The 18,052-nt window shown below is 36.0% G+C and overlaps 1 protein-coding gene across 1 annotated transcript in view; it reads right to left on the reverse strand.

Moving 5' to 3' along the window:
- The window catches only part of calcr (calcitonin receptor), a 38,956-nt gene that overhangs the window by 18,898 nt on the left and 2,006 nt on the right, over positions 1–18,052 (reverse strand). The window contains exon 2 of the mRNA XM_056741298.1: positions 1,469–1,536. Coding sequence (XP_056597276.1) covers positions 1,469–1,513 — 45 coding nt within the window. The 5' untranslated portion in view covers positions 1,514–1,536. The remainder of the gene's footprint in view (positions 1–1,468; positions 1,537–18,052) is intronic.

Raw genomic sequence — 18,052 nt, forward strand, 5'->3', positions numbered from 1 at the left:
AACAACAAATCTAAAAACCCCCAAACCATCTGTGAGGTTTCTGATGTGCCATGTAGCAGTTTAGCAGCCGTACATATGATGTCACTCCAAACATTGAAGTAAATGACGTCATACATACGACCACCAGGCCACCACCCAAGAAGGTCTGGAAAACCATTTGTCCTTCAATGGAAAGCGAATGTCAAATACAGATCAAATCTCCAAAGCTTGTAGAGTTACTAAAGTATCTGACATGGTCTTTTTAATGTTGTTACTAATCATTCAGGCTACGTTTTCATATCTATTTGGATCTATTAATGCAAACCATGACCTTTTGGTGCAGCTATAAAGTCGCCCTCGGTTTCTGTTGTTGAGTATGGCCATGATCCATGCAGAATTTTAATTAAATGCCTTGTCACATTATACTTTTAAATGCACAGTGTTATTCCTGAAAGCTCATTACTATTCCACAGTCAAGTTTATATGCATTCATGTGAAAAGAGCTCAAGGTCAAATTTAAAGTGAGAAAGACGTTAACGTGTTATGCTGTAACAAAATTTGGAAATTGTGGCATTTCCTTGTTTGCTATTATGTCTTTCTGCCATGATACTGCTAATGTACTTCATACAGAGGGCTTCATACGCTCATGCTTTATCATCTTGACACAGAGCCAGCTGCTTTCATTATACCGCCACTGATGGAACTTTGAGAAGCCGGTTTCATGGCTGAAGTATTCTTTGGTTTTTCAGGTCAGCCTTGCTTGTAATTACCAAAATGGAGCAATTAGTAAGTTATGTTCCTTCCTAGTGGATAGTTTTGAGAGGGAAGGGGTTGTTATCAGGACAGAAATCGTTAAAACACAATTTACCAAAAACATTGATGGACAGTAAAGCTTGGGCATGTTTGAGTTTAAAATTCTATATAAAACCATATGTGACCCAGTCTGTGAAAACCAGATTATATTCTCAAAATCTAATTCTGAGACCAAAAACATTGATGGACAGTAAAGCTTGGGCATGTTTAAGTTTAAAATTTTATATAAAACCATATGTGACCCAGTCTGTGAAAACTAGATTATATTCTCAAAATCTAATTCTGAGACCAAAAACATTGATGGACAGTAAAGCTTGGGCATGTTTAAGTTTAAAATTTTATATAAAACCATATGTGACCCAGTCTGTGAAAACTCGATTATATTCTCAAAATCTAATTCTGAGATAATAAACAACAAATTTAGATTTTAGCCATTCACCAAACTATAATTTCAATCTCTGACAGGGTCTTACTCAGTAGGTAAGATATTAATATAATATTTTCACAGAATGATGTTTACAGGATGATTTTATGTAGAAAACCGTAATCACCCAAAAAAAATTTTTCATGGACCGGGTCACATATATTTCACAATGCATATGAAATAATTCATAAATAATTAAATTCATGTGTTCTATGCAAAAAAAACAATTTGGATGTTACTCTTTATACTCACCGATATAAATGATATCAAAAGCCATGGGATCTCTTGCCAACGCATGCTTTCTGATCCTGATTACTTTTCTGCAAACACAAAATGATAAAGAACTCTCTGAGTATGCAATAATGTGACACAAACTGAACCGATTCCCATGACCACACATTCGGAAATTCTGAAAGAAATCTTTTTTTTGCCAGTCTGTACATGCATGCAAGTCTAAAAGCTGAGATATTGAATGTGTAGGCATTTTAAATTAAGCCAAACGTCGAAAAGTAGACAAAATCTCAAGCTGGTACAACTAAATGGTTTAAGGTATACAGTGGTGTTAAATTTACCCCACCAAGCAACCTTACAAAACAAATAAATATGGTTTTACTGGAAAATATAATGCAATATATTAAATAATACATTACAATATATTGCTTACTGGATTTTTAAATATATGAATAGCTGCAATTCTTATTCAATGTATTGTTAATATTTTAACAATTAATTATTCTATACATTAAGGATTTAATATATTGACAGTTAATCTTTAGTATAGGGACCAATTTTCACCATAAACAGGTTGCTAGCATCATATTATTAGCATGTTGGCTGTTTATTAGTACTTATAAAGCACATATTCTGCATGACCATATTCTACATCCCTAATCCTACCCAATACCAAAACCTAACAACTATCATACTAACTATTAACAAAGCGCCAAAGAGGGGGTTTATTGAGGCAAAATTCGTAGTTAATGTTTTGTTAATAGCGAAAATTGGACCTTAAAATGACCGAAAATATATTTTTGTTTCCTAAAGGCATATACCTGGGTAAGGTGTATATATATCTCAACAAACTACTGCTATTCTCATGCTAGTTGTTAATTTACTGTAGCTTTCCCATTGGCACTTGTTTATTTCAGATGTAATGGAGAACACACAGAGCATAGATACCTCTTGGCACCTGTGCTGTTTGCGCACCATGATGTCAAGTCACTAATGCTTGCCTACAGGACTATCACTTGATCGCACCGGCACACTTTCACAGCCTCCTACACACCATCAAGAACCCTGCGTTCAGCAAATGAGCGGCGTCTTGTATTACCTTCTCAAAAGGGCAGTAAATTGCTTTGCCGCTAATTCTCCTTCACAAATCCTTCCCGATAGATAAGTCAACCACATCTCTTACAACATTCAAAAAACTACATAAAACCCATCTCTTCTGAGAAAACTTGACAGACAAATGGAAAAAAAACGAACCCTCTATCTTTCTCTCAACAGGTATTGGTCTGGCTTTTGTTGAAACTAGTACCTTTGTATTAGCACCTTTTGTTTTATTGCCCCCAGTGCTCGAATTGAAGGGGCGCTGGGGAGACCCGGGAACCCCCATAAGGCGTGAGATATTTGTATTTGAGTAAAAATTATAATGACAAATGTTATTAAATTCATGCAATGGATGTGGTAAATTTTGTGAATTAATTATTTACAATAATTTATATTAAGTTTGTTTATGGGCTAGTTATCATGTCTCTTTAAAGTTGAAAAGCCCTGCACTGTCTTAAGACCGCTAAGCGCAGGACAATGAAAGAAGCATGTTCTTCTATGTAAGCCTGTTATAAATATAGTAGTATATAGTTATGCACATTATATCAAATATATTGTGTATTTTCTATCAATTGTATATTGCGGGACTAACCCCCACCAAAAAAAAGTCTTATGAGGGGGAACCCCATAAGACTTGGTTCAATCCAAGCACTGATTGCCCCTGAATGACATTATTACTCCCTGATCTCTCTGTATGTCGCTTTGGATAAAAAGGTCTGCTAAATGACTTAATGTAAATGATGTGAGATGATCGTAAACCAACTCATGAAGCTTTATCACACATAGTGAGGGAACAGAGCGCGATCAAGGAACATTCATTTTGGTAAATTTGATACATCTAGAGCGCAGCTCACGCTCCCAGTGTGAACGCTGTATCTTGTTAATACGGCAGCGAGCCAAATGAAAATGTGCTCGGCTCACACAATTGAAGCGAATCTATCACAAAACTTCTAGCCGGGCTTTCTTGTAACTGGTCTTTTAATGAATTCACTGGTCTACTGTCTTGGTAAATGAAGTGGTTTGCTGAGAATTACAATGCGGAGGCAGTGGCACTGTATGGAGGAGGGATTTGGGGGGAAAATGAAATAATGATTGACAGGACTGAATGATCAGGCCCCTCCCATAAACGATTTGAGCTCCATTCGGTTTTTCATCAGAAATAAATACTTCAACATGACCCACTACTATGACATGTAATTCAACAAACCTATCTGTGTTGACACCTTTATATCTTTTTAATAACTGGTTCTCAATTGTCAAAAATGGCATTTCGTGGCTAGAAAGGGAGAAACATGTTAATCATATTGTTGTCTGTGCTGCGCACGTTATGTTTTTCAGGTTAAGACTGCGATTAGCATTCTCCTCCCAACTCGTTCTCCCGACATGCAAATCTGCTTCCGCAAATGCTTTTCTCCTGTATAACTGGGTTACTTGCGGATGTGTTTACTCTCAACACTTCTCTTCAGATCACAGTGGGGTATTTCCTGATAGACAGAGACCAGGAAAAGCTACCGAACCTCCACACAGCTGTGTTGACATTACCTCAGATGAGGAGCAGCCAAGTCTCCACTGGCTGCACTGGCGAGTATGTAGTTTCAGTGCAGATTTATTGGGAGACAGAGTTTATGTACTGCCTTAGGCATCTTACGATGTTCTGTCACTACACATATCACATTCAGAAAGGATATTTGGTTTAAACGTTGCTCAGTTTTTCCCTTAAAGTTGGGCTATTATAGAAACAACTTGAAATACTTTGACTTTAGGGCAGTTAGTTTAGAACATAAACTGCCTAAAAACATAATGTTTCTCTTCAGAATTTCAAAACATTTCTGTTGCTCCTAAGGCCAGTTTCACACCGCAGTGTTTCTGCTGTGTTAGACACTTACAGCTCTATTGAGAAAACAAAGTGATTTTTGAGTTACCGTATAGATTTTGTTCCATTATTAATGGCTGTACATTAAAAAATGGTTATTGGAAGTAAGCTATGAAGAATTAATCTACGCAGAATGGAACCCAATCCCCAAAGTGAAGCTACTGTATAGACTTCCCAGATTTAGATTTGTCTGTCACTGTAAGAGGAAGCTGCATAAAACCAGACAAATGTTTTGCTGTTTCAAAAATTATATTTTATAAAGAATATACTGATGAAATGTGCAAAAAAACTGCATTAAAACTACAGGCAGCATCGCATGCTTACACTGGCATTGTGAATGATGTAACCAGACTATTAATATGGGTACAAAGCCTGGAAGGAAAAGCTTCACGTCTTCATAACTCTGTTTCTGTCATGTATTCACTGTAACTGGTAGAGTTTGACGCTTTTAACACCAAGGTTGTGAGTTCCATTCACACAAAACACAATGATTAAATGAAAGAATGCATATTGAATGCACTGTACATCGTGGCAAATTCCCAAGTGTAAATAACATCTGGTTGGCCAATTAAACAGATTGGAAAGTAGAAGCGATGTGAACAAAACGCCCGGTTTAGCACGCCAGCTAAATAGGCTGTAGACAGACTGGCTCGTCTTTCTATGAATAGATTTTCCCTGAGTGGAGGAGGGAAGTCGTTGTTTAAATGCCTGCGTGTCTACAAGGAGCTTTGGCAAAATGAGATAAGGAAATGTTGGCTTAAAATAGACCACTATGTTTGGATTTTAATCCATTGACGCGCTCTGGTCATATTCCAGGTAATTCAGGTTTCTCGGGGCGAAATAATTAATGCAGTTTTTCTTCAGTACCGCACATCATGTTAGCCGATATGCTGCATGTTAAGCATCAGCCTCAAATGCTACTGTAAGGAATCTCATATTAAAAATGGATCTCGAATTAAAAACAAGGAAGAGATTATTCATAAAAGCTTTTCCATGTTAGATGACATTCATGTCGTCAAATTTTTCTGAAACATAAATAATGTTTGGGAAGCAACTAATCTGACAGCAGAATTCAAATTTCTCTGTGGTATTGTCAAACTCCATAAAATGAGTGAATGAGGATTGATTAAGGTAATAAACCAATTTATTTGTTTATATCCACAATGATTACTTATTAATCAAACCACACCATCTTCCTCATCATACCATAATCTCAACAGCTCCACCGTTGCTATTACTTTAATCGTGTAATAACAAAACAAAACCACAATTAAAAAGTATGTTTCTGAGGCTCCCTCACACCTTCATCTGCATTACTACTTCCCTTTAAATTTATCTACATTGGGTAAAAAAGCGTCCCCCTCTATAAACAAGAGAGATCAGAGCGAAGAGTGATACATGCCCCTTTAAAAAGATCTGACCCATGACAGAGTGCCTTACACTATCCAAACCAAACGACAAGTTAAAGTGATAGTTCACCCAAAAATCATCATTTATTCACCTTCTTGTCATTTCAAACCTTTATGACTTCTTTCTTCTGCAGAACACAAAGAAGATATTTTGAAGAAAGTTGGTATCAACTTCAGCAGGAAGAATGGGTAAATTGCGGCATCCTTACATAGTTTGCCTAGCGATACATGTGCCGTTAACATTTTGTAATGAAGCTAATTGTTTCTGTAGATTAAGCTCTAAACTGTAGCATTTTGACAGTTTATGCAACTTGTAAGAATGTGGACAAAGCAGAAAGCTATTCAGTAATATAATGTTTGCGAGTGCTAATATTAGCTAATAATTAGCATTTTTCGAACATCTTTTCCCACCATCGTTTTAGTTATAAAAAATCACAACATGACACGTTGCGCTCCACTTTTGTCATTAAACGTTCGTTTTTTGGGGTCGGTTTTCAGATTATGACGTATGGACATTAAACCAATGCAAGTCAATGGGTACTTCCATTTTTTGGCTACCAACAATCTTCGAAGTATTTGAGTAAATGATGACGGAATGTTTTTTGGGGGGTTACTGAACTATCATTTTAAGTACTTGTACCACTTACAATGGTTGTATTTGTTAACATCAATAAATTGGCTAATATGAACTAACAGAAAACTATATATATACCTTTTATCATGTATTAATCTTTTTAAATGTTGGTTAATGCCAATACAATGTTATATATACAGAATTTCATTGAAAAAAACGTATTATTAAATTAACATAGAAATATTAGAAACAGTTTCTATTACAACACTTACATTTGATATGCAATACTAAAAACGCAGTATATTTATTATAAGAAATAAATTGCAAATATGTATAAATATAATATAATTATACTGTATATTGGCATCCTATATTTTTTATAACATTGCAGTGCATTATAGGATTGGTTTCTCCCCAAAAGATACACATAATGCTGCCTTCAAATTTTGTCAAAAGCAGTTGATTTATTTGGAGGTAGAAAAAGTTGCCTTTGTTTGGAACATCATGGAGGCTGCTCACTAGAATTTGGAAAGAGCTTTAGGGTTTTTCTGAAATGTTCCCATGCGACGCATTTTAAAAGGGCCAAAGCTTTCAAGTGCAACATCAGGCAAAGTGCCATGTCTTCTCTGTACCATCAGACTAGCAACGTTTTTCTCTAATGAGCATCCCTTTAGTACCTCAAAGTCAAAAGTCCCAAAATATCTAACCTTCTGAAGTATAGCTGAAACACGTTGTTGTTACAGAATGGCATGGGGGCATCCAGTTGAGGGTGTTCTGGTGTATGAGTAGCATTGAATTCTGGTTCATTACCCAGCTAATTCTGTCTCTGAGGAAGATACCCCTGTACAGCAATACAACATTAGCTGGCTTTAAAACGTGTCATATTTATATATAACCCAAATGGACTGGAGTAAAATGAAATAAGGGGACAGAAAAACACACTCAAGAGTGATATCCATAATTTAGAGACTACTTAAAATGCCATATTACTGCGTTGAGCGGATCTTTTGAGATAAGACCCTCAAGGCTACATGTGAATAGTCCTGGTTCTATTTAGGCCTGTTCACTTTTGACAACTAAAAAAGTTTTTTTTAAGTTTTTTTATTGTACAGCTATACTTTAAGGGATACATGTAGTTTTTTGATGATTTACTAATTCATCATTTGTCACGTTTCGATTTTGTATGTATATGTATATCATTCAATTGGTTACATAATAAAATTCTGAGATATTAAGGGTTAATATCACTGTAGTCCATTCAATGATTACGTTTTTTAACATTTTTATTTTTTTAATGATTAAATTAATAAGTTACAGACGTTTTAGCGGCAACAACATCAACAACGATTATGTTGCCCATATTTAACTTCTGGTAGATCGCCGCAGAGAATCAATAACTGTCGAGCAGTTTTATTTCAATTTAATGCAATTATTATACACTAAAATATGAATGTAAATTAATATGAATATAAATTAAATGTAAAATAAAGGTTCATATTATTACCAATCACAGGCCGGAAGTAAACTTCAGGCCAGATGTGTGCGTCCGATGAAAATATTTAATACAAACTATATATGTAATGTCTATGTTAATCGTTCAATTTAACTTTGAGAAGGTAAAGGGCATTCTTAATTCAGTTGAATGGCAACCCTATTCCTTACCAATTAAACATCTCTCCCAATGGGGTTTTGAGACAATAATAACGTCATTATATTCTAGCCAACAAAGCACTTTTGCATTATGAGAGTTCGCAACCAATTCACACCCTGTCAAAGCGAGACAACTGAATGGCAAATGCTGACAGACGATGAGGATTCCATAAGACGTTTATAGTCTCTCAAGACCTTGGCTTTAGCGTTCCCTCAGGATGTATGGCCATTAAGAAAATGTCTCTTTCCATCTTTATATTCCATCTTCATGCATTCGCATGTATGTTGAGCTGCTGACAATTTTGATAAAACCTCCACCATCAGACACAATCTGCCATGTCCTTGCATCCACTCGATTAACCTACAAGCTGCAGATGTGTGTGATTTCGCTGTAACCATACATCCACTCACAAGTTCAACCCCAGCCAGCACCTCTTGATACATAGATATACAGTACATCCAATCCAGTGTCTGTTAAATTTCAACAAAATCAAACCCCAGGAGTGTCAAAGTCATCAAACAGCAATGTGTAAGACTGACAGCATGACAAGAGACATGAAAACTATGATAAAAATCGAGGTTCCCTAAATGAGAATATGTGTTTTCTTCTTTTCAGTATTTGAGGAGATCTGAAAAAAATCGTTTCCGTTATTTTGACCTGTTTCTCCAGTTTTCATTTTCTGCAAATAAATGCAATGTTCTTATTTGAAATTTGGGAGAAATATACTTAGTAGTTCACATAATGAAACAAAAATTCTAGTTTTACCTAAACACATACCTAAATAGTAAATTCAGAAAAAATGAAAATAATTTTGAAATGATCCCTTCATTTTTTTTAAATATACACTCCATATTACAGTACATTTACATTTAGTCATTTAGCAGAAGCTTTTATCCAAAGCGACTTATAGAGAGTCATACGGGCCTAATAATACAATAGGTGCTAATACCAAGTTACTAGTTTCCACAAAATCCAGAACAATGCCTGTTGAGAGAAAGAGAGTCAAGCTCTGTGAATCCTAGCCGTTTAGACTAAAGCTGCCCAAATGCCACATGTGTTCCAGCTGTTCTTTACATAAACCTGACAGCAGGAGCTTACAGTCACCAGCCAGGTGTGAGATGACTGGCAGAGTTAAAAGAGAATGAAGGGAAATGGAGAGTGAAGACTTTTGCTTACAATGCAAAACGGATTGAATTGATGCTCTCATTGTCCCTTTTGAAGTACATGGACCCCCATGATTTAATAGAACTGTTCTAATGATCCATCTCTAATTGTTATAGCCTTTTGGGCCACACACCTCTCAATCATTCATAAAAGTAAACTGGATTTGTACTGAATTGCAATACAGTATAGATCATGAGCTGCACACACAAATAACCTCATGTTTTTTACGAGGACAGGCTCTTGCAATTTTATCAAGACTCAATAAAAACCCTACAGCTGTCTAGTCTCTTGCACAAAGTGCCTGTGGAAAATCCAAAGATTTTTAGTCAAGACATCGCTTGCATTCATCTGTTAAAGATATTGAAAACTCATCCAACTAAGTTTACTGTTCAAACTGTTTTTGGCCACAGCTGACTACTTAAGAAAAATTGCTTTATAGATTTTTTGGAACACAAAAGAAGATATTTTGAAGAATGTGGGAAAGCATTCCGAATTCCTCCGAATATCTTTCTCTGTGTTCATCATAAAACAAAGAATTTTCTATCGATTTGGAACAACTTGAGGATGAGTAAATTATGACAGAATTTTTATTTTTTAGTGAACTGTCCCTTTTAATACTCAGCTTGAAAGCAATGGCACTTTACATCTCTTATTCTCAAGGTGCTCAAAATATTAAATATTTACCTTTTCAATTCACTACTACAGGAGTGAAAACCTTGCAACATACTGTGCTTTGTTGATGCATAAGAGTTGGAAGAGGCTGATAAACAGACAAGTGCACGTCAATGAGAAAACTACACTTTATCTCCTGCACAATGGGAAAGGTGGTAGCATCGTCCACTTCAAAACATGCCACCTGACCTTACTTGGCGAGCCCTTGATTTTTATCTCTGGGAGCCTGACCCCGGTGTTCACACCAGCAATCAACAGTCGTGCACAGAAACCGATCCCCCAATGGAGCCGCTGCTCCACTGAGAAAATGCCAGCCTGTTTTAAGAGGAAAAATAAGAGCACCTATGAAGGGTTTTTGTGGAGTCTGGCTGAATTTCAGGGAACTTTTATTGGAGACTGCATACTGAGAACACATGCTTATTTCACTGCTTCAAAACACAGGGGAACGGGCTTGCCTCCGGTGTCATAAACTCGCTCAAACTCTGGGGGATCATAAAGTACCACTCTGCTATCTTAAAGCACTGTTTCATGCAAAGGCAGAAAGTCTCCAAACAACATTTGCTATCTCGCATCTTAAAAAATGGAACCAGTTGCAGTTTAAAGGGCATTAAATGAGCGCTGTTAGTCATACTTGCGTTTCAAGTATAATTTAGGGTGTAATCATTTTGTATCAGCCCCATAGGGCTCAACTTGATGCATTCCACCATTATGCATTTCTACAGATATTTCAGAGAAGAAAATCACCATGGAGGTAAACTCAGACATTAAGTTATTTTAAAGCTAGAATGTGAAGATGGAAGAAAAATTCAATAATAGCAAGTACTTTTTTCTCCTTCTGGGCTTGAACTACACGTTTATCAGTATTCATGTAGACAAGCTTATAATTTATGTACATTTACTATACCAGTTCAGTTCAGAATTCTGTTGACTTGTATGTAAATGTTTTCGGTGTCAATACTTCTGATCTGTGTTTAACAGACCTTGGGCCTGATTTACTAAACAGAGCAAAATAGCACGAGAGTGCAATAAAAAAAAAGGCAAATGGAAAGTACATTTCTGTGGGTGATTTACTAACAAGGCACATTAAAAAACACAGGCGCAATATTTCATTCGCATAATGACCAACGCAATCTAATAAGAGTAGCGCAAATAGTGCAGGGATCAAGACATGCTTTCTTTGGGCATTAAATAAAGCCGTTTGAATAATTTTCTGTAAATAAAGCCGCAAATAGCTGAACCAAGACAAGCGCAAACCTTCATTTAAAAACTCTACTCCCATAAAGTTTGAGTCTGAAGAGGAAACTCCTACAAATGCATATGCAAAAAGGTCAGTCGCAAAAACAGCGCAGATTTTCACTGCGTGTCTAGAAAACAGTAGTTTTTTACAACAAAAGAGGTGTTTGCGCTACCGCAAGCTGTAAGTACATCTGTCCTCTATCTATAGTATTCTGCTAACATTAATCCAGCAATCGTATTGAAGGTCTCCCAAAACCCCTCTTTTAATTCCACAGTGTCTCAGAAGGTAAGGAATCGATTTTCCAGTTATAATGGGGTCCTACATTAGGTGGTGCTGGCTACTTTTATACTACATCCTACAGATCAGGATCAACAGTTCACATGCTCTCATTTATTCTGACTCGCAGTTCAAGTTTTATAATTGTAAAAATAAATTTTGAAGCCCCCCTGTAAATTAAGTTGACCCATTAATATGTCCAATGCTTCTTGTAGCCGATTCTGACAGTCTGTCAAATACTGAGTAACGTCTCCAGGTTTGAGAAGCTAAGGGGCGGCATTCACTCCCGGTGAGCCACGAATTAATGTTGGATTATCTGAAAGGAGCAGCCTCAGACAGTTTCGCTCTTCTACTGCCCTTCACTGTTTTCTTTCTGATACAATGATTTCTATTCCTGTTCCCTGCACATTTTTGCATAGATACGCACAAGAATATAAAAAACCTGACGGTTTATCTGGAAACGTCCATCATCTCTGTTTATTCAAAAGGTCTCGACATTTCCTTTCAGTTTCCAATCATGTTCGCCTCGAGAAAAGCAGTTAGAGTTTAAAGTTTTTTAGAGTTTGACTGAAGACTGTCTAGAATTTATTCTGAAATGATGAAAAACACATATGGGGCTGAAAAAAGACACGCCGTAGCGTTATTACTGAGAAGGTCAAACATGTTTTCTTTAGCAGATTTGGAAACAGCAGGGACTCCTTGTTCTGGAGGTGCTTAAACTGACAGCAAAAAATATAAAATATGAAATGTGAGTTATGCGGGTGTGCTCACCATCCACCGCAGACGTTAAAGCTAATGGCAATGTAAATTGGTTATACGTGGTGGGGCTTAACAGACGCTGAAATGAATAAAGAGCATCACTGTAAAGAGGTACCAAACTAATCCGGATACTAAATCTGCGAAGATGCATTTGAAAAGTTAAATATGCAAAGGATAGTGTTTGGTTAATGGAACAAACATCAGCTCTATAAATCTGAAAATAGGGCACGAAATGGTAAAATAGCTTTCTTGGAGCAGACAGACCACGGACACTGCAGGCAGTAAGATGTCAATGTAGGCTCTAGGGAGAGATAAATCAAAGGCAAAGTAATCCCTAATGATTGTAAATTTTGCTGTTTTTTTCTCCTTTTTCCAGGCCTGGAAAATCAATACATGCAACGAGATGCGCATTCATAGCTTCGCATTAGGATTCACAATCTATACTTGACACGGCACCTCTTCAAGATAGCTAAATCTACTGTATGTAATGTACAATTACTGTGCATATAAAGTCTAACACATAGCTCAAATCCAGTTTGTGACTTTTCATAAAATGTCACAGAGGAAACGTTTCGAAAACTGCCCGGTGTGCGTTTAACAGATACAAACTAGGCAAGTTATCAAGGACAAGTGAATAAGTCTGTTGGCAAGAATGTACAGGAATGCACATGTGTGCACTGCACATGTCAAACAGTTTCCATGCAAAGTGCTTATTTTAATGGCAAAATGAATAAAAGAAGCCATTATTATTCTCTGCTTTTTTATTAGTTAGGTCTTACTGTGAAAGACAACATGCTTTATATAGCAGTGACCATGAAAAAGTGATGTTAGTCTTTGCCGTCTAACATCCTCAGCATCCTCAGAACATCAGGTTCCAAAGCAATTGTGATGACAGGTACGCCCACCTTACTTGCGTATACATTTGGGTGGTCTCATTCAAATCATACCACAAACTGACCTAGTTTTTTGGGGGTGTGGTTAAACGAGGCTTTCAGGCAGGTCTGGGTGAGCATTCGCTTAGATAGAATGCATATTTCGTCCCGACTTTTTGTACGTGTCTAATAAATGCATGTGGCAACTTATAAGCACCAAAGACACAGAAAAACACGTGTTCGTGCAATATGACCCCTTTATACCAAGTACTGCTGATAGAGAACTAAAGGAGGCAACCATGCTACTTCCTCAGGAAACATCCATGCATAAAATCCTCCATGTATTCATATACATTCAAATAAAGGCTTTATTTTTTTCCGCATATAAATGTGAAATTACTCTAAATTACTCTCATAGTCGGTATTAATTCCAAAAACGCTTTAAAGAAGATGTTTCAATACATATGCATGCCTAATGTATGGCAGGAGGTTCTTATTACTACATCTCAACTAGCCTGTTTACTCAGTATTATATGTATAAAGACTTGGACTTGAACAAAGAGGATTCTCAGAATGTCTTTGATGCAGATAAAACCATAGTGAATGCATTTCTTCTGATGTCGATGAACAGTCACGCATTGGAAATGTCAAAACAAAATGGCATTTAAAGACAAATACTGACTTTCTTTGAGTATAAATAAATAAAACATAATTTAATGCGATAGATATATCATGCGAATTAGCAATATCCATACTTTTTATTGATGAAATTAAACCACATGAATCAAATGAATCATTTTTATTAGTTTTTATCAACAGCAAACTATGTGAATAAATTTAAAGCCTTCACAGCTGTGTCTGTCTTTCCCTGCTGAGAAAATGTGCTGCTTGTTCTCACGAGAGGCTTAACACAACTGGCAGCTACAGTTAGAGAAAACGTCTTAGACATAAGAGTGAAAACCGAATCACACCACTTTGAACTAATTGGTGTAGGGAAAAAAATCAACTCTACATCCGTACCAGCTTGTTCCTCTGTCAATGTTAAGCGTAAGAATATGTTCCACTTCACACTATATTTAAATACTAATTAAGTGTGTTATCAAATGTAAATTTTATGTGGTGATGATGTACTGTGCGGATTGCATAAAAACACGACCACTCAACCACCAGCAATATGTGTTATCCTGTTTTTCCACATTAGCCAGGAAAAACTTCCTCTGTTATGAGGCTGTGACTTAGCACTCATAATGAAACTTGGAAACAATTTGTGTCATTTTATACAGTTTTAAAATAAATGCATAGGAAAGCATCTGGTGCTGTCAGCCTCATAAAGCACAATATTGAAATTAATGAATCACTTCATGTGGAAATTAGGAAATGTAATCTGGTGCCTTTCATGAGAGATATTAGAGAATGAATAGAAATTATTAAATGCGTTTAAGTCTGACACAGGAAGAGTCCACCCAAAAATATAAATTCTGTCATCATTTACTCCGATGTATTGAAGAGTGTTGGCCAAACAATGGCAGTACTCATTGACTTGCATTGGTTTTGTGTCTGTACAACATAAGTGAACAGGTACCCCCGTAGTTCAGTTACTAACATTCATCAAACTATTCTTCTGTTTGAAATGACAAGAGAGTGAGTAAATGATGACAGAATTTGTGTGAACTATCCCTTTAAAATCAACTGTGACCTAAAACCAATATAAATATGATGCTTTTACAAAATGTATCATTCAAGAAATTTATCAATTTTCCAGAAATGAACATTTGCATTCTTTATCCAGCATGTTTGCTTTTAATAAGCCTAAACAGAGGTAATATAACACAGCGTCTCTGTCTCAGTATTAACCATCACAGCCGTTTGTTGAGAAAATAGTAATTTTATATACACAAAGATCAAGAAAAAGAATATGATTTACTAAATTTGCTGGAACAAATCACCTTCTTTGCATAGTCTACATGGAATTAAAAATAAACACGTTTCTTTGGCCAAATTCACTTTTAAAGGATAAAATTAGAAAACATCTAAAGCCTTTTGTTTAAGAAGTTTGTGAAGATACGATTTTGATAACATGAAAACGATTAGATAAACATGTAGAGAGACTATCCAGAAATGCCTGAAGACAGTTCAGATTTGTACAACATGTTGCTTGAAACACAACCTGATAAGACACATTATCTCCAAGTAATAGAAACGTCCTGTGAGGTATGGATAAAAGAGTTTTTTAAGTTGTATCAGTTTTTTGGCTAAAAATGCAAGCAAAATTGACTGAACTAACATAATTGTTTATGGGAGAATAAACATGCTTTTAAAAGGTACAAGAAAAATGGCTCCCATAACTTTTGTTGTGGATATCAAAAACTGTGTGACCAATCCGACTGGATAGTATTTTGGCACAAACTCATCTGTCACCTGTAGCAGGTCCAATTAAACAAATGCCAACATGTTGAGGTCGTTGAGGTCGCCTCATACTTCAAAACCATTAAGAAGGCAAAGAAAATATGACCAGGACTACATAAAACAGGTGTTCACTGTAGCGAGTGTTGTGCCAATCACAATGTGTTTTTGCCTGCCAAGAGCATGAAACCAGAGAAATTCAAAGACATTTACAAACCAACAATTCAAACTACAAAGAGAAGTCTGTTGAGGTGTTAAAACTACTTCTATTTCATAAAAAGTAGGGTTGTCAAAAGATTATCGCGATTAATCGCATCCAGAATAACATAATATATATCCGTCTACTGTGCATAATAATTTTGTATTTATTAACACACACATCCATGCACATATTTAAGAAAAACCTAAAAATGAATCAAATATATACATATCATTTTTTATTATTGGTAAATATAAATAAATACATGTAAATATTTCCTAAATATGTACACATGTGTATACGTGTATTTATACAAAATTAATATTGACAGTACATAGACATATATGATGTAAACACAAACTTTTATTCTGGATGCGATTAATCGCGGTTAATCTTTTGACAGCCCTAATAAAAAGTAATACATTTCCAAAAAATTGTTTTCTTTTGCATGATAAACAACTTTGTGTTGTGTCACTACTGACATTACATTTCCACTGCATTAATACGTTTTATCAGGCTGACAAAATTAGAAATGCGTGCTGTATACTTTCAGTGTACATGTAGACTTTAATCAATGTAATGTTTTTTACTTATTTGCTAAAATGTATTTTCTATATTTTGGTTACGAAATATCCCGCCACCCCTTCACTGACGAACAATAATGAGAGTGACAAACACTCTGATGGCTGATTGGTGCCGTTACCCATTTTCTATTACATGAATGTATCGCTGTGCTCTGTCATTACCCATCACAAACCATTTCAACGTTACATAAAAGCTTCATAGAGTTCATTACACAACACATGGCAGAATGACAGTATCTCCACCGAGACTGCAGCCAATATAATATGTATGCGCCATATTTCGTCCTATCTAAGCGTGTCAAGATGAGAGAGCACTACTAAAGCATAAAATTGCAGTCAAACACTGAGTATCTTTACATGATGTTCGTTTAGCTTTTCCCAGGAGGTATCTGCATGATGCTTACCTAAAGCCATACAGCTAAAGAGGCATGTTGCATAAGTGCGGTCAAAGACTTAATTACAAAATGTATTCAATATGCTCTTTTATGTGTAAAACATAATTGAATTTAATCATTTAAAGGGATAGCACGTTGAAAAATTACAATTCTGTTATCATTTACTCAATTTACTGTCAGATGGAGATGTTAGGCAGATTGTTTGAGACAAGCGGCCGCAGTAACCATTTAAATTTACGGGAAAAGGTCCAGCATTTACATTCTTTGAAATGTCTCATCTTTTGTTCCACTGAGAAAAGTATCACCTTCATCTCGGGAAAGCAATTAAAATTGTTCCTTCTATTCAATGACTTCAGCAATGCGATCACAAAACAGCACTGATGCAAAGACAAAAGTAAATTGACCAGACAGGCCCATGTGATGCCAAAACATTCCTATTACACATAAAGAGAGAGAGAGAGAGAGAGAGAGAGAGAGAGAGAGAGAGAGAGAGAGAGATGTCAGCTCCAAACTATCCATGCATTGCTTGCTGTCACCGTCCGCTCGCTTGCTCGCCTGCCTAGAAAATAGAGAAAATCAAATAGGTTGCAAATGAGAACAGGCAGTAAAGCCCACCAGAAAGAAAATGAAGTAAGATTGCACTAAGAGAAATTTAGCACCGACCATTTGTGAGAGAGTGGGAAAGTGAATGAAGGACAACTGGAATGGGAACAGATAAAAGTACAAAAGTGGTTAAATAAATGACAGCAAGAAAGTGAATTAACACATGTGGAAATGAGAAAATAAATAGTTCAGACACAGAGGAAGAGCGTGTTGTGTGATCTGCCTTCGGCATGGTTTATTTTAAAACCTTTATTTTGTTTTACCCAGTAGGAAGAGGACGAACCGTTGAATGATGATTTCTCTTGCTGTGATTTCTCTTAAAGGAGAAATTCTTGTGTGCAACGAAACAGAACATTCCTCATTTATGCATGGATATAATGTTCATGTAAGGGCTTCATTAAGAAATAATATCCAGTTGAGTTTAATTAATAATGAATCTTTGGAGGAAAAACTTAAAAACGCTGACTGAATAATGCCAAACATAACACGTGACATTACTTGTGAATAGACAGGAATTCTGAAAAATGGAAAACAAACCAAGAGATACAGTTTTTGTTTATTGCATGCAAGACTACGCAGATGTTTGTCATGATAAATACTCAAATCTGAACTATTAGAAATATGACTAAATTATTCTATAGTCAAGCCTAAAACATATAGCAGTCTTTGAAAAAGCCACTTTGTTCTCTAGATTGCTTCATAGAGTTCCATGATTGTACTTTAGCTCCACCTACTGATACCTCACAGCCCATTCGTATGTAGACTTTATATGCAGAAGAAGAATAGATTGAACTAACCATGTAACTGTGCCTTGCAACTAATCAGACTGACTAACA

The sequence above is a fragment of the Triplophysa dalaica genome, chromosome 25, assembly GCF_015846415.1.
Source record: "Triplophysa dalaica isolate WHDGS20190420 chromosome 25, ASM1584641v1, whole genome shotgun sequence".
In the NCBI taxonomy this organism is placed as follows: Eukaryota; Metazoa; Chordata; class Actinopteri; order Cypriniformes; family Nemacheilidae; genus Triplophysa; species Triplophysa dalaica.